The sequence below is a fragment of the Lemur catta genome, chromosome 1, assembly GCF_020740605.2.
Source record: "Lemur catta isolate mLemCat1 chromosome 1, mLemCat1.pri, whole genome shotgun sequence".
NCBI classification, from domain to species: domain Eukaryota; kingdom Metazoa; phylum Chordata; class Mammalia; order Primates; family Lemuridae; genus Lemur; species Lemur catta.
The window spans coordinates 208,449,229-208,473,992 of NC_059128.1; the positions used below are offsets into that span (position 1 = coordinate 208,449,229).

The 24,764-nt window shown below is 39.4% G+C and overlaps 1 protein-coding gene and 1 long non-coding RNA gene across 2 annotated transcripts in view; one reads left to right on the forward strand and one right to left on the reverse strand.

Annotated features, from left to right (window-relative positions):
* MCF2L2 (MCF.2 cell line derived transforming sequence-like 2) overlaps nucleotides 1–24,764 on the reverse strand; it is a 207,706-nt gene that overhangs the window by 72,960 nt on the left and 109,982 nt on the right. The window contains exons 13-16 of the mRNA XM_045539773.1: nucleotides 23,831–24,022; nucleotides 17,187–17,364; nucleotides 11,815–11,906; nucleotides 1,299–1,384 (exon numbers count right to left, since the gene is read on the reverse strand). Of these exons, the coding sequence (XP_045395729.1) occupies nucleotides 1,299–1,384; nucleotides 11,815–11,906; nucleotides 17,187–17,364; nucleotides 23,831–24,022 (548 nt within the window). The remainder of the gene's footprint in view (nucleotides 1–1,298; nucleotides 1,385–11,814; nucleotides 11,907–17,186; nucleotides 17,365–23,830; nucleotides 24,023–24,764) is intronic.
* LOC123630312 lies at nucleotides 11,972–12,807 on the forward strand. The gene is made up of 3 exons (XR_006732646.1): nucleotides 11,972–11,994; nucleotides 12,239–12,313; nucleotides 12,772–12,807. It is a non-coding gene; the product is annotated as an uncharacterized LOC123630312 (long non-coding RNA).

Genomic DNA, 24,764 nt, shown 5'->3' on the forward strand with positions numbered 1-24,764 from the left:
ACAAAATCTGAATGCTTCCTATATGCCAAGCATATTATAGCTATCAGCTCTAGCCCCAACAACCTTGTACTAATTATGTAGCAAAACTCAAATCTATAAAATAAAGAGGAAATAAGGAAATAGAGAATAAACTGTTGCAGCAAAAATTGGTCATCTTAAGGTCTGTATTCAAAGCTGGGGGTAGAACAAAAACAGTAGTTGTATAGTTTCTATCTCTTGATTAATTCAGTGGCTAATTTTGCCTTTTCTCAAAGTTCTTTCACTAGAACATAAAGATATTTTTGTTTCATTAGTCAAGTGCTGTAACTTTTTTCCTTTGTGTTTCTCATTAGAGTTATGATTTAATGGTCATTGTAAATTAACACAATAATTCATCTACTAACTTAAAGGACACATATAACTAAGACTTTTAAAATTATAAAAGTAGGTATGGATTTTAGTAATAGGAAAAGTTTCAAAAGATAAACTCTCACTTAAGGAAAACAACAGAACAAACACATCATTGCCAAGTGGTGCTTTTCAGAGATTACCCCACTAAACACTCTTATTAATACATTCCATTATGCTGAACTGGGCCATTCATTATCACTCAAGTACACATTTCAATCAGTAAGAGTCCACATATGTTTCCTTGAGTACACCTCAAAGTGACAGAATATAAAGTCTAATCAACCAAATATTGTCTTTAATCAAGAGTCAAGTTCCTAAAGATGTTTGTTCATTCATTCTACAGGCGTTTTTAAAAGCCCACTAAGAGAGAAGCATTGTGAGAGACCCCCAGATAAACACACAGTCAAATGGTGTGGGTATAAATCATGTGACTAGCACTACAATAGAGATAATGATGGAGATTCTGAGTATAATTAAAAAAAAAAAAAAACTTGCCCAATGCTATTGATCTTTACCTCCTTAATTTAGGTTTTCTGAACTGCATAGTATTTAGATGCATGCAAACACCTTACAGACCAAAAACAGCATTAAATTTGTATAAACTTTTTTGGGAACCAAGGGTCCCAATAATAATGTGTTTAAACCAATAATTAATATCAATATTCATTTACATTTAATAGTGTCTTGATAGTCCATTTTTTAAAACACTGTATCCTTAGAAGTTTGGTTTATAAATTGTCGTTTTCAGCTCTTTTGCTTGTTTGCTTTTCTGAGATTGATGAATTTTGTTCTCAGGTACATAAATGAAGTGTATAGAATAAATATTGTCATTTTTATGTGGGAAAGACAAGTGCTGACACTTAAAACAGCAGCCACCTCTCCCGGCCCGCAGGGATCTGCAGTCTTACCTGCTGGAGGAAAGGTCTCCGCGGCTGGCCAGCTGCTCTAGCCCAGAGTTCTCCCCATCCTGCCTGCTTTCAAGGATTTCTTCATTCTGAAGCAAAAGAAATTTTGGTAAGATTTGATATTTCGGGGGCCTTCTTATCTGCATTGTTCTTTCCCCCAGTTTCTGCACTTGATTTTGGTTTTGGTTTTCTAGATGACCGACATATCCAGTTCTCATCCAGCTCTTCGTTGCGTTTTCCGCAGCCACTCTGGATCTGCTATAAAAACCCAGTTTTATAACAACAGGGTTGTTATATAAATCTGTTACATAAACCCTTTAGGTTTCCTTTAGGCATGTCAAAAACTCATTCTCAAATGTAGGCATCTTTTTCCTTAATTACCAAGGGCTATTTACATTGTGCTCCTCTTTCCCCTGCTGAGTCATAAAAAAGATTTGGAGTTTGAGCCAGGAAGGACAAGAAAGAGATCGCTAGATTCATCATTCCCATTTTTTTTTTTTTTTGGTGAGAAATCAAGGTCTACAGAAGTTGTGGCTTGCCCAGGACCAGCAAGAGCTGGAGGCAGAGATTAGGTATAGGCCCCGTGTGGGCTCTCACAGACAAGATAACGAGTCCTGTCTACCCACTGCCTCCTCAGCACTGGGTCCGCTAGGTGCTGTGTGTGTGTGTTGTGGTACAAGACCTATCTCTAAAATTAAAAAACCAAATAACAATCCCTATGGAGCTAATCCTTTAAGGTAAAACTTTTTATTATAATGTTTTTATTGTATAACAAAAAAATATAAGACTTAGACTTAGAAGTTCAGTTTCTATGGAGTAATTCTTTATTTTCCTATTTATTTATGGCAAACTTTAGTCCATGAGGGTCATAGTAAATAATTTACCCAGGATCAAAATACAAATTAGTGAGTGAGTGGAGATTAGATGGTAAATAATATCAGTTCTGAAAAAGTGCTTCCATTTCAATTTTTTAAAAAATCTTTTGTTTTTAGTCAGTTTTATTAAGGTATAAGTTACATACCAAAAATTAACCTTTTTATGTGTACAGTTTATTGCATTTGGATAAATTAATACTGCTGTGAAACTACTACAATAAAAATACAGAACATTTTACCAGCCCCAAATTCCCTTATTCCTTTGTAGTCACTCAGTCCCTCCACCTCCAGCTGCTGGAAACCACAGCTCTGATTTCTGTCCATATGCTTTTTTTTGCCTTTTCCGGAATGTAATATAAATGGATGATGGAGCTGAACGTGTAGCCTTCTGAATCCAGTTCTTTTACTTAGCAAAATGCTTTTGTCATACATCTCCATCCTGGGTGTTGCCTCTATCCATAGTCAATAACTTTTTATTGACTATTTTATATCATACAGATATACCACAATTTGTTTATCCTTTTCAAAATCAATATTTTAATCATATACCATGGAAACATCATCTAAGCTTTATAAATCAGGTTATGGTTCTGTTTAAATGAGTTATTTTACATCCTCAGAAAAGGGAGTATAGATTGGGAAAAGGCCCTCTTGCAAAAGTATTGTTAAGGGCAATTTAATGAGTAAACTTAAAGATCTCTTGTAAATTAGAACTGAAAGTTGAAGAATGAGCTTTCCCCACACTAAGGGATAGATGGGAAGTCTCCCTGCAAAATAGGTGAGGACAGCCTGCTCAGCTAGTTGTTGACAATGCAACTAGAGTCCTCTCCCTGGGCCAACGGAAAGTAGTCAAGGTAAGGTGGTTTTATTACCGACAATGCTGATCACAGAGACAGCAATTTAAAAACTTTCAGTGGACTAAAGAAAATGGTGGATCTTTAATCTTTTTTGAACCTATTTTCCCAAATCTGGTATCATATCCAGAAAGCAAGCTAACAAATAAAAAAGTATCTGAGATACTAGTTCTGCCAATTCAGCTCTAAAATAAAACAGCAATCTTATATTCCAAGTTGATATATAATATATTCTTTTCTTTTTACATAGGATGTCATTCCAATAAAAATCTAAACTTTAGTTCTCTCTATTATATATATATATCTGATCAAGGACTAGAAAATATTTTTCATGAATCAATATACAGAAGTAAATACCAGTCCCAGGATTCAAATTCAAACCCATCTAGTTATTTTTACCACAGTACCAAAGTGCTTTCTTCACATTTTCTATATAGAGTTGAACTAATTAATATAGCAGTTAATGTTACACTGTATCCTCTTCTAGTTTCTCATCATTACTAGGCCTGAAATGCCCACAAGACTTTGAACTCCATTCTTGTTCGTCTTTGGATCCCTGTCATGTGTGTCATTAAGTGCCTTCACAAAGAGTAACTACTATTGGCTGGGTGCAGTGGCTCAAGCCTGCAATCCCAGCACTTTGGGAGGACAAGGTAGGGGAAGGATCACTGTAAGGCCAGGAGTTTAAGACCAGCCTTGGTAACATAGTGAGACCTCATCTCTACAAAAAATTTAAAAAAAATTAGCCAGGCATGGTGGCATGCACCTGTAGTCCTAGCTAATTGGAAGGCTGAGGCTGGAGAATCGCTTGAGCCCAAGGAGTTCCAGGTTACACTGAGAATCCCTGCACTCTAGCCTGGGTGACAGAGTGAGACCCTGTCTCTTTAAAAAAAAAAAAAAGAGTAACCACTATTATAACAAAACTTCCTCTTACTGTAAAACTTACTCCTGATTGTAAAATGCCTTGTGCTTTTTCCAACTCTACTGATCTATTGTTTGTGGAGTGGATTATAGAGCCTTATTTCATAATACCCTAGTGATGGAAAATTAACAATGACTCGCAGTGTGGGTATGGACTGTGTCATCTTTTACACTGAATAATGATGTCTCTCTAATTTATAGACATTATCATGCATGAGCTTGCAGAAAGCCTTGGCACAGACTGGGTTGTGTCAATCCATGTTCCTGTGGGCCATGTCAGACAGCTTGTGTGGGGGTAGAGGGAGACTCATCTGCCAGTCACATCTGACACAATACAACACCGGTACCATTGAGGACGTAATGGGAAGGATCCACAGCAGATCTGGGGACTGCTTTAATAAGAGCCTGCAGCAAAGTAGTTATACTGTATACCAATGTTTTATTAAGGTTTACACAGATTAGTTGTGTTCTAGTGTAGTGGTTTTCAAAGTCTGACCATAATCCATAAGAAGTACATCATAACACACACACATACTCTCTCTCTTAAATAACTTTAAAATTTATATTGTAACTGACATGACATACTCTTTTCATTCTGTTCTTTTTATTTATTTTAAAGTGCTAGTGAATTCACCAAACTGAGTTTAACATCACCATTATGACCTGTAATTTCAAAACCTCTTATGGAATAAAAAGAACACAAACTTGGTTATGAGAGATAGCCCTCAATGGGAGTTCCTGGCTTGCTTTTTATTTAAAAGTAGTTTTGGGCAAGATTTCTGCATCTTAGTTCTCTTGTCTATAACATGGAGAGAATTATTTCTCCATCAGAGGATTAATGTGGTGATGAGATAATGTATTAAAATGCTTAGCACAAAGAAAAGCTCAATAAATGGCACTTATGGTTGGCTCTTTAAGATCCATAAAGTATACTGCCTGACTGTAAGTAAGTACTAGGCAATAGGTACCTACTCATGAATAATACGGACCCATATTTCCCACTAGCTGTGAGATATTAGCAAGTCACTCAATAACCCTGTGCATCCATTTTCTCCTGTTTAAAATGAGGGAGATGTATAATTTCACTATGAAATGTCCCTCTGCTTATAATATATAATACCAAGATAGATGCTGTTGTTTCTGATTTTGAGATAAAAGCTGATCTGTAGCTAAAGTACTTTGGGGAAAATTTTAAATTACACTTTCCTGAACAGCCTAGGAGGAAGAGGGCATATTCAAGCAAAATCTTGCTTATCTGGTCTTTTATTCAAATAGTCGAGCAAAAAAATTGACCACAGACCAACTAGCAATTGCTGCTGTATTTCTTGGTTAGGGATTCCTTGTAAGCTCCACTGAATTATAAAATGATACTTTTTAAAGGCAGAACAACAATAGTTTCATGTGAAATCATATCCTGTTTCCTATAAGTCACGCTGACTTAGAGTTACCCCTAGGCTATACCTAAGGAGGAGGAGGTTTCTCACCTAACAATACTGTGAAAGGGAAGCAACTCATAAACTATGCCTCCTAGGACAGCCCCTCTCTCTTTATGGTCATTTTATCTTGAGGAAAAAGGGTGGTAATGAAGGCAGGGAACTGCTCTAGGTCCCACCTCACTCCCCTTACACGCCCCCATCTCCACCCCAGCCTCTCTCCGGTTCCAGTGTGACATCAACTAACACACAGGTTCTCCAATATCATCTTGAATGTTGACTTCTTATGTCTTCTCAACAAACTTACATAATCTGATTGTTCTGTTTCCCCTATATTTCAATGAAATGTGTGTTTTCAAAATTTAAATAACGGCTAAGTTCTTAGCCTGAAGGAATTTTGTAAAAAAAAAAAAAAATTTCATTTCTCTGAATATATAAATCTTTTTTAAACTTGTATTTTGAAAAGTACCAATAGCTAATTTTCAATCAATTACTAAAATTATTTTTTCTGCCCTAAAGGGCAAATAGCAATCTTTGAATGAAATCAAATTAGTGTTTACCTAAAGTTGAATGATTTTGTTTTATAATTTTAGGAATGTATAGAAACCAATTTCAGTTCCAACTCTTTTAAAGACATGGTATCTAGTAATTTAAGGTAAAAGTGTTATTTACCATATTATCACATTTCTTACAAAGACGAGTTATAAGACCTAATTCTGAAAGAGAAAAGGTAAGGTAGATATTAAGGGGCTGTACCACACTCTTCATTTAATGTATAAAGAGGTTATGCATTTTCTGGCGTTATAAATTAATCATGTCAATTGATTATGAAAATGAGAAATAAAATGAAGAGATAAGTCAAGTAAGAATTAGTGGATAATTATCAGAATTTTCTCTATCAAATGAGGTGTAGGGGAGGAAAGGGTGTTTGTTTACCTGCAGCCTTGGTCCAGGGTGGTCTATGAGACGCAGTCTCAGAGTGCAAAACAGCAGTGTCGGGAGTGGGTGGCTTTGTCTTCCCCTCTCCATTGTTGAAACTGCTGGGGGTAAGGGAGAACCGTTTTTTTTTTTTTTTTTTTTTTTTTAGACTCAGTGGATTCTGACATGGAGAATAGGAAGAACTTTTGAAAAGCCAAAACCATGTAGAGAATCTATCCTGGGGGAGCATTGTTAGCTGGCTGGCCTGCTATATTTGCTCCGTCTCACTGCTCCTTTCTAGCATGGCTTTTCCTACTTTTCATTTCCATTGCTTGCAAAAGTCACTTAAAGGTTTGTTTGCATAACTGGACAGTTTTTTTTTTTAAATGGCAAGTATTTCCAGGAGAGTCAGCCTGCCTCGCTTCATTTAACCTACTCTTCACTATCTACCAGAGTTAGCTTTCTCATACACAGACACCCTCCTCTACCTGTCGACAATCCTCAATCAAAGCCCTCAGGAACCTGTCTGTGGTCTACTTGCCCAGTGTTTTTGAACCATTCCCAGAACAGCCTATGCCCCTTCAGACTTCTGAGACTTTAGAGCCTTTTCCATTCTAGAATGCCCTTCCCCTGTCTTGCCTACCTTTCAAAGTTGTATTTATTCTTTACAGTTGAATTCAAATGTCGCCTCCGTTAAAGTCACCCCCAATATTCTTGTAAGGAATGGATCTCTCTTCTGCCCTCTATCATGTCATCTTCCATTTACTGTAGATACATCATTCTGCTTCATATTATAAACAACTGGAAATATTAAGTTACTAAGTATGAAATGTCCAATTTCCTTAAGTACTAAGTTTGAAAGTTGATATTTCTGACATTTCACTTTGACATTTCTTGTTTTATTTTTATTATTTTATTTTATTCTTTCAAATGCATGTTTTGACCTGTGATTATCTTTCAGATTTTTTTAGAGCAATTTTTATGAAACCATGGATAAGTCAAAAATTCACATTATTTTCAAACATGACTTCCATCATGGAACCCATGTGGCACAGACAGCTCAAAGTATCAACCAAGTGTTGGGAAGGATGTGGCTGATGAACCCACAGTATATCAATGGTTTGAGAAGTTCCATTCTGGTGATTTTAATCTTGAAAATGAGCCATGTGAGCGAACTGAGACCAAGGTGAGTAATGATGAGCTAAAAGCTGTAGTAGAAGCAAATCCATCCCAACTGACACATGAATTAGCAGCAAGGTTTGACTTGACTATTCCAATAATATTGGACCATTTGAAACAAATCAGCAAGGTAAAGAAGCTGGATAGATGGGTTCTGCATGAATTAAATGAGCATCAGAGGAGAAATTGTCTTGAAGGTTGCCTTTCTTTGCTGTCATGACATAAAGGTGAATCATTTCTATACCGTATTGTTACATGTGATAAAAATGGGTTCTTTTTGACAATTGCAAGCATTCGGCCCAATGGTTGGATAAAGATGAAGTGCCAAAACATAATCCCAAACCAAATACTGATCAAAGACAGTTAATGGTGTCTGTTTGGTGATCCACTGCTGATATTATCCATTATAGCTTCATGAAACCTAGTCAATAAATTACAGCAGATATCTACTGCAACCAGTTAGACAAAATGATGAGGATACTTGCGATTAAGCAGCCGAGATTGGTCCATAGAGACAAGCCAATCCTCTTGCAAGATAAAACGATGCTCAGCCACATGTTGCACAAACAACGCTGTTCAAATTATAGCAGCTGGACTTGGAAACTCTGTTATCCACTGTATTCCCCAGACCTTGCACCAATTGCCTACCACTTCTTCCAGGCTTTGGACCACTTCTCGCAAGAAAATATATTCAATTCTCAACAAGCTGTGGAAAATGCCTTTCATGATTTCATCACCACTCACTCTCCAGGCTTCTTCATCGCTGGCATAAGCAAGCTACCCTCAAGGTGGCAAAACCGCGTCAAAAGTTTAGGCACATACTTAGATTAATTGTACAGTGGGAACATTATATTCATCACAAAATATTGAGCCCTGGAAATGAAATCAGGTACATAGGGTCCCAAGTACAATTCTAGCCCTCGATCAGTATTGGCAGCCCTCCTCTCACCTCTTCCTTCCCTTTCAGTTCTTGCTTTCAAAAATTAAATTTTTTTTTATTAGGGAGCCTATTAGCTCAGAAGCCGGAAAAGGCTTCTGATACTTTAAACGACTTTAATAGCTACCCAGCACCACTGTTAGCTTTTCATTTACTCTGTGGGTCCATATTTAGGAAAAAGAAATTGTCAACCTCTGGCTTCTTTCCAGCTTCCAGGGAGGTTGTGATGTGAGCAGCCCAGGGAAAACAGCTTCTGTGACTCACACTTGCAGCTTCCAGTTTGTGACATGAAGAACAGGAAATAGCCATATCACTATTGCCAGCGACCACAGCATATCTCTCCCACCACAGGGCTTTCCCACATGATGTCAGTGAAATGAGCGCGTGGCAACACCATTGCCAGATGGCCTCGGGACAGTCTCAATTGCCTTGTCAAGTTTAGCTTCTCAAGTTCCTGAGAACTGGCACAGCAAGGATCACCCTGCCAGAGAAGAGGGAAGGTTTTCTCTGACGATGCTGAAACCACGTCATGATTTTGGTTGCGGGTAGTGAGTATCAGTGACTCTGCCAATTATGGATGGTTTGGCTTCACAGCTATTTTTCTCAGAGAATTTATTCTTGAGCACAAGGAGCGGCATTTATTACAATGTTATGATTCATTCTACTATACTGGCTGTGATTTCATTTCATCTTTGAGTTCTAGGCGTAAGGCCAAAGGATATCAGAACCGCCACCCAGAGTTAGACGCATGCTCTATCCATCCTGGTCATCTGTCTTGGACGATGGCCACAAAACACAAGCAGCAATAATTGCTCTTGATGTTAGTCCACCACCCTATCCCCCTTTTAAAAAACCATGGTTCAGGAAGACATGAATCTAAATCTTTTTTTCTCATCTACCTTTTTCTTGTTACTTTTCTTATGTATTTAGGAGTAACAATTTCCCTGGTTATAATACCCAACTTGTGAAACACTAATTGCATTTATTGGTCCTAAATTCACTCCTAAGTCTAGGATCTGGGGATTCTGTACATAAATTCACTTTCTTCCTATTCATGTTGTTCATGACTTTGTGGATTCTGCTTACATGTGTTCTCATAGCCTTGGTCTTTCTAAGCAGAAGTTCGACCACCCTCTTCCTACCCACCCTGCTTCCTCCTCCACTGTGACTGTTAACATGCATGCTGTTGTGGGAAAACCCTTCATCAAATACACAAATGAATCAATAGTAAGGGAAAAAACAACTAAAGCACAGAAGGATATTTTAAGATGTCCTTGTGCTTGCTTAATAGTACCCGTACTCTTTGTAAGCTGCCTAAACACTGAGGGAGATAGCATCTTAGCAGATGGGCTTGGAGTCTGAATTAAATAAACAGCATAGCAGAAGAAGGAAGAAACCAAAAGTCCGATGATCAAAGCTTCTTGGCTTCTACTCAACACTTTCCAAGCCTATAGGCTTCTGATTCTGTCCCCACCTCTGCTCCTGAATTGTTATTTTTTTTTACAAGAAATAAAACAATGGCACTTGTACTTATTGTTCACAGTTATTGAAATAAATCATTCTAATTTGGCTTCCTTTATATGAGAATCTCCATGTACCTAAACTCCCATGGCATCTTTATACACACACACACACACACACACACACACACACACACACACACACACACATTTTTTTTTTAAGGGATAGGGTCTTGCTCTGTTGCCCAGGATGGCATGATAATAGCTCACTGCAACTTGGAACTCCTGGCCTCAAGTGATCTTCCTCTCTCAGCCTTCCAAGTAGTTAGGACTACAGGTACATGCCACCATTCCTGGCTTGATGGCATCTTTATAAAGTGTGAAGGTCATAAACATGTTCTCTGAAGATGGGCAAAGTAAGTCAAAGAGATACAAAGTGAGTTTGAATCACATCGTTAAGTCAATGGCAACAGCATATTAGTTCAGGGGCCAAATCTGGGCTCCAGTGCATGTGACACAGTCCTCACCTTCAGAGGTGACATTCTCTCAGAAGTCTGGGGTGCCGAAAAGGATAGGCTGATGTTGCTTTTGAAGATGATCACATTTAAACCCTGTTAATATTACTCAATGCTTCTACAGACTTCACAGGTGTCAAGTCAGATGAAGTTTCATTATGTTTACCCATTTCAAAAAATTGCTATTTACGTTTTTAAATGGCTGATCAAGACAACATGAAATTGCAAACTGGTTCCTAACTTGAGAAGACATGGTGATACAATTCTTCCAACCATGAGGGATTCAGAAAGAGTAATGGCACATGCTAATCTCCCCAGAACACGGGATGACTAAACAAATTGGCAGAAGAATGCAGCTTTCTCTCTCTAAGAAAAGTGTCCTGGGAACTCTAGTTCCCACACTGTTTCTTCCTCCAGAAAGAAAAGCCTAAGACTTGCTTTCTGCCTAACACCCTAAAGGTCAGTTGAGTCCCTATGGGTCCTATATTCAGATACATTAGGGATTGATGATGGATCTAACCTGTTGCTGAAGTCCATTTGAGCCCATGGTCAGTTGGCCTCTGGCTTCAGAACCATTCAGCCATTTGGATATTTAATTTTCAGTGAGGCAGGGGAAAGAGAATTCCTTTTAGGGTTGCTGTACAGCAACATACATTCACAATTCATTTTACTTGGGTTTCTAAATATAATGTTACCTGAATATTATATAGTGCTTGGCAATTTTCAAATTTTCATTTGATTCTCAGAACAGTTTCAGCAGGTATCTGTTGTTATTGCTATTTTTACAGATGAGAAACTGAGGTTTAGAGAGGTTATGTTGCTCAAACCCAGGTTTGTCTAATTGCAAAGCTTATGCTTTGGTTTTTACTTTTATTTTGAAATAATTATATATAGTCACACGAGGTTGCAAAGAAACGAGAAGTCCTATACACACTTTCCCCAAACTCCTCCAATCTTACACAGCTAGTATAATATCAAAACCAAGAAATCAACATTGGCACAATCCACAGAGCTTGTCCAGAGTTCACCAGTTATTCATGCACTTGTGTGCATTTAGCTAGGCAATTATGTCATGCTTTTTTATACATGAACCACACATTGTTCAACCAATTTTAAATATGAAGTCAGATTATAGAAATGAATAAAATGACTTTTCCTTCAATAAAACAGTATCTACCAACAATTACATACATGACCAGTTTTCATTTCTAGTTGCAATTAGAAGAAAGAAAAGGAAGAAAAAAAAAATCCTACAAATCTTAGCTCTAGGGAGCAAGAGTCCATGCTATGGGCTTTTGTGGGCACATCTTCTGGAAGTGATGAGAAGGACCGAATAGGAGAACACGATTTGTGGATTTATTGAGAATTATGGCAGCAATCTTCTCTCATGTCAGAAATGTCTTTCAGTAAAATTAAGGTAATTTTACCTTGACTTCAAATTTAGTCTCATCATTTTCCTTTTCCAGGGAGTTCAAATCTGTCTCTGTATGAGGTTCCTCAGACGTTCTCAGAGGAGGAGCTGCAGGGATAAAGAAAACGTGCCATTAATTTGGTCATTTGATGTATAAATTATAACTCAGAGCACGCCGCCTGACTTGAACAAACAGGTGGGCCATGTTGATATGATTGACTAACGAAGCCTAATTGAGCTACTGAGGTGATTTCCCAGGTGGTGGATGAAATTGGGGGTGAAAGAAAGACGCAGAAAAGAAAGTCTTCACCCCAGGGGCCTGACACTTGAGCAGAAGAGACAAAAGTCACGCCCAGCACTACAAGAAACATCAAACCACAACAAATCAGTAAATATAATGTGGTAAAAATGACAGAATTTCCATCATTCCCATTTTTTAGGCCCTGACTTCGGCACGGAGTCTTCCCTGGCTGTTACAAACTTCATGGATCTTTTATGCACTGCTGCTTTGGCAGGTATCGTATGTACTGTGTAATATCGCACTTGATATTGTTCTTGGATTAGAAGACTAAATTCTAGATATCACATTTTATTGTATATATTTTTCCATTAAAAGGTAATTAATTGGGGCTTTTTACAGAAAATGTGAAAATACTAAAATCTTACCATTTAAGCACAGTCACTTGGTATATTGTCTTATAGTCTTCTTTAAAAATGCTCTCTCTTTGTATATACACACACATGATCATACTATAATTAAATTAGGAGGGGATGCCCATGCCTGCCCCAGCCAGAAGGAGTTGTTGCTAATCTGATAGCATAAGGGTTGGATTCCAGAACTGATGGAACCATGTTCATCAGTGGATCGGAGGACTGTGTGGTAGAATCAGTTAGCTGAGGCAGGAAGGAATTGGGCTGTCTTGATCTTGCTATCTTCTCTCAGTAATTCTATCTCCCTCTCTTCTTCCCACAGGACCCTAGACACCTGGGGTATATCCCTTCTTCAGGCTCCATGGCCATTTGGTAGTAACATTATGACCTGGGAAGAAGCAGCCCTGGTTCAGCGTCAAGCCTTCCTAACCCACTTTACCAGCTTTACCAAGTATTGGAGGTGATGGCTACAAAGCTAATAATAGGTCAGCAGTACTTTGAGTTCTTATTTGTCACTGTCACCACCCTTGTGTATGAAGTTTCTTTGCGAAACTCACAGGATACATGTGATTAACATGAAGCAGGATTTGAGCATTTCTAGGTCATGTGGCCAAAATGCTATCATCTAATGCCACCAACATGTCACCCTGATTCTTTATCTATGGTAGACTTGATGGAGATTGACCATCTGGCCTCCAGAGGCCCCTTCCAACCCTCACATTCTGTGAGCCAACTGGAAGCATCTGGGGCTTTCTGTGGGCTTTTCATAGCTGTTGTTATGTTGAAAATTGTAGAAAAGTACACTGTTTGCTGCCCTGGGTTATATGACCAATGCTGCTGCTTTATAATAATGAACAATCCTTTGGGCTCCTCACTCTCTGTAGGATCTTTGTAAAGTGAGTGGTTCCAGGCATAATAACTGGATGCTAGAAATGCACGCTCTGTGATTGGTGACACCACGATGGAGAAGCACTGGCCCTTGACACTGTAGGCAGAGTGAAGCAGTGAAAGGCGGAGCCACAGAAGCCATACTGCCAACGTTCAAACCTTGCTCTTCTGTGCACAAGATACATGTGATCCGAGTAATCTCTGGCCTTAGTGTCTTCATCTATAAAGTGAGAAAGCCTACAGTAAAGGCTTGTTATGGAGCTTTAATGAGTTAATATGCATAAAGTATGTAGACCATGGTAAGCGCTCAATACATTCTAGGTATTGTTATAGCCACATGGCATTAAAAAGTTTTTTCACATTCCTTATGAACTTCAGGAATGTTAAATGTTGTACCCAAGGAACCCTACCAACGAGATTTAGAGCTGAGATTCCAGTTTTCATCTCTTAAGCTCCTCTACTCACCTTCCTTATACTGTGAAATACCATCATTTATCTTGGCACAGACTCAGTTACCAAGGAATCAGACAAATGTGTTTGAAAATCCTGTAAGTAACTTGTCTGAGTCACACTTAGTAGTTACTCTTCAAAAACAAAAGTGCAGGATTGTTTTGAAAATGAGCTAGTTGACTGACCTAGGTCAATGACTACCCATTCAGACATGATGAAGATCTGTTTACCCTGAGAAAGAGCATTATCTTTTTAAAATTTTTTTTTATTTCAGCATATTATGGGGGTACAAATGTTTAGGTTACATATATTTTCTTTGCCACCCTAGTCAGAGCTTCAAGTGTGTCTATTCCCCAGACAGTGCGCACCACACCCATTAGGTGTGACTATACCCATCCGCTCCTCCCCCTCCCACCTGCCTGACATCCAATGAATGTGACTACTATATGTGTACTTAAGTGTTGATCAGTTCATACCAGTGTGACGGTGAGTGCATGTGGTACTTGTTTTTCCATTCTTGTGATACTTCACTTAGTAGAATGGGCTCCAGCTCTATCCAGAATAATACAAGAGGTGCTAGAAGAGCATCATCTATTATGAAAACTTGTGTTTGAAAAGCTGAGAAGCAAATCTATTCCTCTTGCTTTATTTACTTGAAACAAATATATGTGCCTTGAAGAAATGAATAAGGCCAAGTCATAGCAGTAAACATAGTTTAGTTTGAGGAAAGATGAGAGGTCAAGAGAACTAAGTCCTATTTCCAACCATCCAAGAAGGATGTCTGTGTGTGTGTGTTTGTGTATGTCTGTGGTATGTATGCACAAATGTGTCTGAATGTACACGTGTATGAATGTGAACATTGAGAATGTGTGTTTGCATAGAAAAATTTAGGAAAGAAATGTATAAAATTGTTATCAAGGCTTATATCTAAAAAGTGGAATATATGATTGAAGACAGGGACTATAAATTGCAAAATGGAGAATTACCAAAAGTCATAATTTTCAGATAAACAGAAACTGAAAGAATTTGTTGCTAACAGACTTCCCAACAAGAAATGCTGACAAAAGTTCTTTATTCTGAAGAGAAGTGACACAAGATGATAATTCAGATTTATAATAAGGAATAAAGAACCCCAGAAATGGTGAATAAGAGGGTAAATATAAATATATATTTATTTTTCTTAATTTCTTTAAAAGATATATGATTATTTAAAGCAAAAATTATAATACTACAGTGGGGAGTTTAACATATGTAGATGTAATATTTATGATAAGAATAGCACAGAGGATGGAGGGGCATATAGAACTATACAGTTACAAACTTCCTATATTTTGCATAAAGTGGTATGATCCTAATTCAGACTAGATTGTGATAAGTTAAGAATGCGTATGATACTCTGGGAGGCTGAGGCAGGAGGATCGTTTGAGCTCAGGAGTTCGAGACCAGCCTGAGCAAGAGCAAGATCCTATCTCTACTAAAAATAGAAGGAAATTAGCTGGAAAACTAAAAATATATAGAAAAAATTAGTTGGGCATGGTGGCACATGCTTGTAGTCCCAGCTACTTGGGAGGCTAAGGCAGAAGGTTTGCTTGAGCCCAGGAGTTTGAGGTTGCTGTGAGCTAGGCTGATGTCATGGCACTCTAGCCTGGGCAACAGAGTGAGAGTCTGTCTCACAAAAAAAAAAAAAAAAGAATGCATATAATAATCCCTAGAGAAGCATTTTGGGGGAAAACAATGCAAAGAAGTATGCTAACAAGCTGATAGAGGAATTAAAACAAAATACTAAAATATATTTACTAACCCAAAAGAAGGCAGGAAAGAAGAAAAAGAGGAGTAAAAAATACATGAGGCAAATAACAAAATAGTGTTAATAGCTCTCAATCCAACCATATCAATAATTACATTGTATGTAAATGGACTAAATACTCTAAGTACAAGGCAGAAGGGAACAGATTGTATTAAAAAGATAAGACCCAACTATATGCTGCCTACAAGAAGTATACTTTAAATACAAAGACAGAAGAATGGAAAAAAATACATCATGCAAGCACTAAGCATAAGAAAGCTGCAATGGCTGCAACGTGTCAGACAAAATAGATTTACAGAGTATTACTAGAGGTAAGGAGGAAAGGAGAGACATTTCATAATTATAAAAGTGTTAATATATCTAGAAGACATAAAAATTATGAATACGTATGTGCTTAATAACAGAGCTTCATAATACATGATGCAATAAATGACATACACATCATGTCCAAGAGCAGTTTATCCCAGGAATGTACAGTTGTTTAAACATCTGAAAATATATCATTGTAATCCATCATATCAACAAAGGAGAAAAACCATATGATCATCTCAATATATGTACCAAAAATAGCATCTGAAAAATTCAATTATTATTCATGATAAAAACTCTGAAAAAATAGGAATACAAGGGAAATTCCTCAATCTGAAAAAAGACAATTGTGAAAAACCTATAGCTAACACCATACTTTAAGTTTTAACATGAACTCTTTCCTAATACTGAGAAAAGGAAGGATGTCTGCTTAACTGGAGGTCCCAGCCATTATAATAAGACAAGAAAAAAGGCAGAAAGATTGAAACAGAAAAAGTAAAAACATCTTTATTCACAGATGACATGATGATATTTCTATGTGGAAAATATTTATTTGTAGAAATATATTCGTATTATTATATATGGTAAATTCCATTTACTATAGGGTTTAAAAATATAAAATGCCTAAGACTTTTACACTCAAAACTATTGCATTGTTGAGAGAAATTAAAGATGACCTACATAAATGGAGAGTTATAACATATTCATGAATTGAAAGAATCAATATTGGTAAGGTAACAGTTTTGCCCAAATTGATCCATATATTTAGTCATAATCCCAGAAGAAATTGAAAGGTGATTCTAAAATTTACATGGAAATGAAGAGGACCTAAAATAGCCAAAAAATCTTGAAAAGGAACAAAGTTAAAACACTTAGATTACCTCATCTTAATGCTTACTTATAAGCTATAGTAATCAAGACCACCTGGTATTGGCATAAGGACTTATCTATTTTTTTTATCTTCTCAAAGAACCAATTTTACCACTCCATTGCTAATAACTTGTTGGCATTTAAGGTCCTTAATACAGTCTATTTTATACTAATGTTATTTGTGCATTTGTATTATTCCATTAGCAGATAATAGGCTTCTCCTGGCATCCAGGCATTCAGTGTTACCTAAGCACTTGTCTTCGGTATCTGCACTATGCCATATCTATAGTTTGTTTTGAATAATATTTGTCAAAATACTGAGCATTATCTACCTTAGACAACCACAATCTCAACCCTCATTGGTGCTGATGAAACACAAAAGCCACAAAGGTTCCTTCCCCCAAATAATCTACCTGAAATGGAAGCCTGGCTGGTTTTTGATGACACCCATTTTGGGGAAGACTCAGGATGAGGGGCCACAGGTTGCACGGGGCGAGTCTGTTTGGCTGCCAGTTTCATCAGACTCACTTGCCTCTTGCGAAATATTTCCTGCACATCATTCAGCTTCTGCAAGACTTCCTGGGCTTTGGCCTGCAGTAACAAAAGTAAATCATGATGAACAGGTTTCCCTGCACTGAGCCTGAGGGCATGCAGCATTCCCTTTCTCCCATCTTCCCCTCCTCCACCCAGCCCTACCTCCCTCAGGTGACCCTCCTTTGGGCATCCTCATGCAAGTCACTGCACATCTTGCAATGCTCCAGAATTGTGCTTCTAAGAGTCAGCATCTCCCACTTGAGATCTTTGAGGGCAATGGCCGTATCTTTTTCACTACAGTACCTTCAGTGCCTGGAACACTCTCTGGCACAGGGCGGTGCTCAGTAAATATTTGTTGAGTGGATAAATGTTCACCTAGCCACGTCCATTAATGGTAGGAAAGGATGCTACAGGCCACAAATAAAGGGCATTAGACCAATGTACAAAACAGGAGGATTTCAAAATACTAATAAGAAAGGCAACCTAAATAAGGGCCCTGATGGAAAAAAGAGTTTAAGTATTTTAAGGGAAAGAGTTGGCTAAATTTTGAGGCAGGATCAAGGGAACCATGAAACACCTCTAATAAAAAGGATACATACTAAATTTTATTCTGTGTGACCCCTTCTCTATATATAAGTAGAAAAGTAATAAACTGAAGAAATACCAGAGAAAAGATGGAGCTCACAGACGTTCCCTTAACTATCAGTTATATGATAGAGGCTCAGGAAAACAAGAATCAAGAGCTGGAAGTCTGAGTTACACCAAGGCCTGCATCCAGCTATGTTTCTTCTCCTTGCTTCCAGCAGAATATCCCTCTAGCTCTGGTGCAGCCAGGGAAGCAGGTAGCCTTCACTTTGTCATACCAACTCTGGCATCCTTCCCCTGGATAATTTTAACCACCAAAGAAAGGACCCAGTACCAGAAGAGCTGAACCACCATAAGCCATGCAGGGTGCTCTGAGGACGACTAATTCCAAAAGTGCAGGCCTAGTATATACCCAGGGAGGTTGGCACGGTTTGCAACCAGAAAAGTAAATTTGTCTTTTTTATGTTGGGCTATCTTCTGATAAAAAGAACAAAGAGCCAGCCCTGAGGTAGGACTCAGAGGATAGTACAGGAATGTCAGCTATAGAACAACTGTTCCCCCACAGCCTGATGGCCTATGAAGTTTGGCCTCTGGACCAAGATCTGGGACTGGTCTCACGCTTTAGAGGGTCTCAGACTCCAGACCTGCACTGTCCAATGCAGTAGCCACTACAGTGACAGCCACATGAGGCGGTTGACTCCCTGGAATGTGGCTAGTCTGAATTGAGATGTGCTGTAAGCGTAAAATACACTGTGGATTTTGAAGATGTCACTTGAAAAAAGAATGTAAAATATTTCATTAATAATTTTTATATTGATTGTACATTGAAATAATATTTTTGTACATATAGGTTAAATAAAGCATTATTAAAATTGATTTTACCTGTTTCTTTCCACTTTTTAAAATGTGGCTACTAGAAAATCTTAAATTACATATGTGGCTTGCATTGTATTTCTATTGTTCAGTGCTGGTCTAGGCCAAAGATCAGCAAACTTTTTCTGTAAAAGATCAAATAGTAAATATTTTAGGCTTTGTAGACCATCTGGCCTCTGTCACGACTACTGAACTCTGCTGCTGTAACATCAGAGTAGCCATATATAATACATAAATGATGAGTGTGGCTGTGTTCTGATTAAACTTTATTTACAAAAACAGGTGGCAAGCAACTTTGGCCCACAAAGGCTGCAGTTTGCTGATCTTTAGTCTAGACTAAGCTCAGAGTCTGTATTGTAAGGGAATCTTCAGAGAAGGTACTCTCTGGTGTCAGGAAGTTAAGTTGTACAATTTACTAAAGGTTCTGATAACACAGCTATGAGTCCAATTCCCCCGAGAAACCAAGCTCCTTTATGTCAGTGTGAGGACAATGTCAATCTGTACTCCTGGGGGGATGATGACAACATTTGGTAATCAGCAACTCCTGCCCTTCTGACCTGGTGATGAGCTTGAGGAATCTGAGACATGGGTGTCAATTGCTGCACAAAGATCAAGAAATCTGACTGAATGAATGATTGTGAAATTGGTGATGTACGGTGGACAGCCCTGGTGTGAGGTCAACGCCTAAGCCAGAGCTCAATGACTCCGTACTTGGACTAGACAGGACTCGGGTCACCTTTGCCATTTCCCCTCAAGATCCCAGGTACACCCTGGCAGTGGTGAGACAGTCAGATGTAGCTCTAAATTCCTAAACTCAGATAATGGGGAAATTCATGCAAGATTAACAACTGCATTTCTTCCCCCTTTCTTCTTTCTACCTGGAAATTCATTCTTCTTACTACAATCAAAATTATCTTTCTAAAATGTGTATCTGATCATATAACTTCCCTGTTTTAAAAGCCCTTCAGGGGCTCCCCTCTGTGTCAGGATAAAGTCCAGACTCCTGGTCCTGGAGCACTAGGCTCCTCCCTGTCAGTATCTGTTGCCCCCATACCCCTGTCCTCCAGCTGGGGCAGTTCCCCAGATGCCCTTCTGTTCCCAGCCTCACTACCTCTGCACCTTCTTTGCCTTCTGCTGAGGTTCCCTCCCCGCACTTTGTTTCCCTGAAAAACTTATACTGAATCCTCCAGGCTAAATTTAGGTATCTTCTCCTACGTGGAATACCTCGGCCTACTCAGGCTGAGCTGACCATTGCCTTCCCTGTGGGCCCCACTGTCCCTTCTATTCTATATGCTTTCAGACCAACAAGCAGTGACTGGGCATGTGTTTTGTCTTCCACTAAACTGCCAGCACCCACCTATTGACTTCAAGGACTGTGACTTTCACTATTTTATTCCCAGAAAAGAGCACAGCATACCTGGCACAAACTGGGCACCCAGTGAATATTTGAAGAATTGTATTTTGCTGTTTGCTACTGAGATTGTTTCACTCTCTGGACTAGGCAGTGAAAGTGAACGAGGAAAAGAAACCAAAACAGCAGCACCAAGAGGGTGGCAAAATCGCAATGTTTTAAGAAAAAGCACTTTAAGAGTCTCTGACAGTGACAGGGTGGCTGCTGTAAGAACAACAGTCTAAGTTCTGATGCGGTTTGGCAGCCCCTGTGTCTCCAATGTAACAGATTCCATTTTTAGACATAGAATGCCAGGTTTTTAAAAATAAATTTTATTTTTAGAGTAGTTTTAGATCTATGGCAAAATTACAAAGTAATACAGAGTTCCATATACCTCATATCCAGTTTTCTCTAGTATTAACATCTTACATTAGGGTAAGTACAGTAGGGTACATTTGTTACAATTAATGAACCAATATTGACACATTATAATTAAATAAAGTTGATACTTTAGATTCCCCACCACCACCACACCAAGATATCACATTATGTTTAGCTGTCACGTCTTCTTAGGCCCCCATTGGCTGTGACAGTTGCTCAGATTTCCCTCGTTTTTGATGATCTTGGCTGTTTTGAGGAGTACTGGTCAGGCATTTTGTAGAATGTCTCTTAATTGGGAATTGCCTAATGTTTTCCTCATGATTAGACTGGGGCTGTGGGTTTTGGGGAGGAAACCCACAGAGGTAAATTGCCATTTTCATCACATCATATCATGGGTACATTCTATCTCCCTGATTCATCACTGTTGATGTTGACCTGGATCACCTGGGTAAGGTGATATTTGTTAGGTTTCTCCACTGTATGGTTACTCTTTCCTTTCAATTTATTTATTTTCATGCTCTTTGGAAGTAATTCACTATGTGCAGTTGACACTTAAGGAGTAGGGAAGTTACGCTCCTTGTCCTTGAGGGCAGAGTATCTGCAAAAATAATTTGAATTCTCCTGCATGAGAGATCAGTTTCCTCTCCCCTCATTTATTTATTTATTCCATCATTTATTTATGTCAGTATGGATTCATAGATAAAATAGATATTTTATACTTTGGGTTTTAATTCAATACCATAGTTTTATTAGTTTTGTTGCTTAAATTGTTCCAGCATTGGCCAAGGGGAGTGCTTTCAATGGCTCCTTTGCCTCCTCATTGTAGTGTGTTGTTTTGTTTTGGTTTTTAGCACCTCCTTACTTTTTGGTACTATAAGATGACCCAGGATCATGTCGTATATTTCCTGTCCCAGTCCTAGAAGTGGCTATTTCTCAAAGGAGCCCTGGCTTTGTTTCTTGGAGAATGATGTCAGAAAACAAGATCTTGGTACTGGGTGTGCCCACTGACACTGTGGTTTCATTGCTTCTAGGCCTCCTCAACTGTCAAAGTAAGGAAACACATGCGTCTATACCAACCCAACATATACCTAGGAGTATCTCTGTACGTATAGAGTGTCAATGTTGACAACAAAGTCATGACTCGCCAGTGTACAAATCTCACTCTCTGACACAGCAGGATATTTACATCTTATAACTTAGAATTTTATTCCAAACCAAAAGAAGAAAAGATGGGCTTTGATTTTTTTTTCTTCTTCCAATCCTTCCCTTCACCCACATTTCTGCCTGTTTCTCAGACATGGTTTATTAATTTGTATTTATTTTCTGGTGGATGGTGTGGTGGGGGAGTTTGCTGAAGCCAGTCAGAATTGCGGCTGCAGCCACACACCTCCCTGGTAGACCTGTTACACTTATTTGATCAGCTAATGGAGTTAGAGCTGGGTTGAGACTGTTCTGCCTTAGGGATTTAACCTGGGGCTGCCAATACTGTGTCGGCAATGTAACGTGTACACCAGATGGGCCTTCTCTTTGTCCCTTATACAGGGAAAAATGGAAGAATCCCATGCTGGGGAATGGTGGCTTGCCCACTCCCCACCCCACCTTAAGCTCATACCTCGACCAGAACTCACTGGGAGTAGTCAGGAAAAGTACTAAGTAAGGTTAAGCCCCACACCCAGCTGCCCCCACCACCCTCTGCCCACGCAGCCACCCTCCCTGCCCACTTGTTCAGCAAGCATGGACTGGACACCAGGCACAGGCTAGGCACAGGGGCACAGAGATGGATGAGGCAAAGACTCTGCCCTTAAGGAGCTCCCTGTGTAATAAGTAAGACAAATATTAGAAATAAACAACTAGAATACAGTTTGATGTGTGTCACATTAGAGCAAAGGTTCTTGGCCTGGGTCCATGAACGGACTTGAGAGTACTCCCTAAAATCACTGATAAAATGTTATACATGCTGGAAGTCCCCTGTTTGTTCCTCCCCTGCATCTTCTCTGCCCTGCTCTGTGCCCCAGAAAGCTGACTTCTACAAATTCCATTGGATGAGCTCACCAGCTTTTATTTGGCTTTGACCAATGGGAAGCACCACCAGGAAGTCAGAGAGAGGGAGCGAGAACAGTAGGGGTATATATTTTTCTACCAGTGACTGCATTATTCCACCCAAGGCCTCAGTTCCTCCAGCTGCCCTCTTGTACAGTCACAGCTTTAGCTCTTCCTGGGTTCCCCTTGGCCCTTCAGGCTTGGGAGTAGCAACTGCTCCCTGTTTCTTGCTAGCCCCAGGGTGCTTCACCATCCCTTGCTGTGTTCCCCAAATCTTGCCCATATCTTTGTAAACAGTGCCTAAATCAAACTTCTTTTAATCACTTTGAGTGTGCAGAACCCTGAAAACATGTGAATCAGATTCATAATAGGGCCTATTACTCAAAAGAGGTAAAGAAGCTCCTAAAACAGAGGCACATACAAGGTAATGTGGATGCCAGATCCATCTGTAACCCTGCTGGCTTCATGGAGGGATGCTCTTCTCAAAATGCAAATCCAATCAAGTTATTCCCCTGCTTAAATCCTTCAATGGCTTCCCACTGCTCTTAGAATAAAGACCAAACTCCTTAATGTGGCCCACACAGCCCCATCTCATCTGCTTCTCTCTAGTCGCACCCAACACAACCTTCTCTTGCTCTTTAGACACCAGCCACCCCACCCTTTTGGTTCTGCACTGTGCCAGACTCCCCCCAGCCTTAAAACCTTTGCACGTGCTGTTCCTTCTGTCTGGAAGGGCTCCCCCATCTTCTCTACTCACTCTCCAGGCCTTGCCTCCAGGGACTCTTCCCAGGAGCCTCTTCTGATTCAGTCCAGGTCAAGTTCCTGTGTCACATGCCCAGTAGGACTCTGAAGAGTACTTATCTCAGCTTGCAACATAGTTTTGTGTGATTCTTTTATTAATGTCAGCCTCTCCCACTTAACTGTAAGCTCCACAAGGGATGGAAACATGCCTATTTCTGCTCATCACTGTGTCCTCAGCACTTGGTACAGTGAATGATACATCAGAAATGCCCATGAGTATTTACAGAGAAATGACTGACTGAAGGTGATATTTGAGTCAGACCATGAAGGGTCAGTTTGCCAGGACGGTCAGGCCAGGAGTCTAAGAGGCCACCTGAAGGCTCCAGAACTGGTTAGCACTCAATACAGCCTGCTCACTATATCCTGCATGGACTTTTTTAGGCAACAGGCAAAGTTCCCCTCCTCCCCCACCCCTTTCCCAACCACAGGATCAAAATAACCCAGAAACATTACCTCTGCATCATGGGTGAGTATCAACTCAAACTGGTTATAAAACTCCTTGGGGCAGGGCAACTGGTGCTCTTTGGCCGTGCCCATGAATGTCTCAATGTCGTTCAAGGCAGTGTCAACTCCCTCTCGAGACTGGCATTTGTCTACAGCCTGGGAAGCCAAGAGGTAGATCCCCGCCTCACACCATTGGCTGACCTTTTGAAGAGAGACAGTTTGTGCTTAGCCTGACCACAACTCAGAGCCACCACAATTCTCAGGAGATCCGAGCTCATAAGGGGGTTGAGAGACAATGGGAAATTGCCACAAGACAGCATACAGCTTAGGAGTCTAACCATTGCAAATAAAACCGTGAGGTGAACAAGCCCAGACCCATTTTACCTCTGTCTACTTCTCAGGGAAGTCACTCAGTAAAATGAATCATATAAACATTCTTCTCTTTTCCACTAACAGTACTTGCTACATCTCCAAGAGAGAGTTAAAGATTTCCACGGCTGATCTAACCACATAGAAATGTAATCAATGGCTTTTCGGGTTTACCTGCTAGGCCATTTGTCTTGCACCCTAACTGGTTACCAGAACACAGGGTGATTACTGATGCATTACACCTGGCCCCTACATTTCCTGGGGGAGGGAATGTCCCTTTTAACAAAAACACTACTCTCCTCTTTGGATTCCCAGGTAATCCATATTTGCATTTATTGGCATTCATCTTTAGAAAAGATGCATCCAAGAATGCAAACCTTTGTAATTCAGCACAGCCATACTCAAATTTTCTAGATGCTGGGATGAAATCAGATAGGTTATGAATTCTAACAATTCAACTTTATAAAATACTTGTTTTCTTTGCTCTTGCGAACTCCACTGAGGCACCTGAAAAGGAAGACAGGTGGCCCTTATGCTACCTGGATATTTATGTGAAAAGCAGATTCTAATGCAA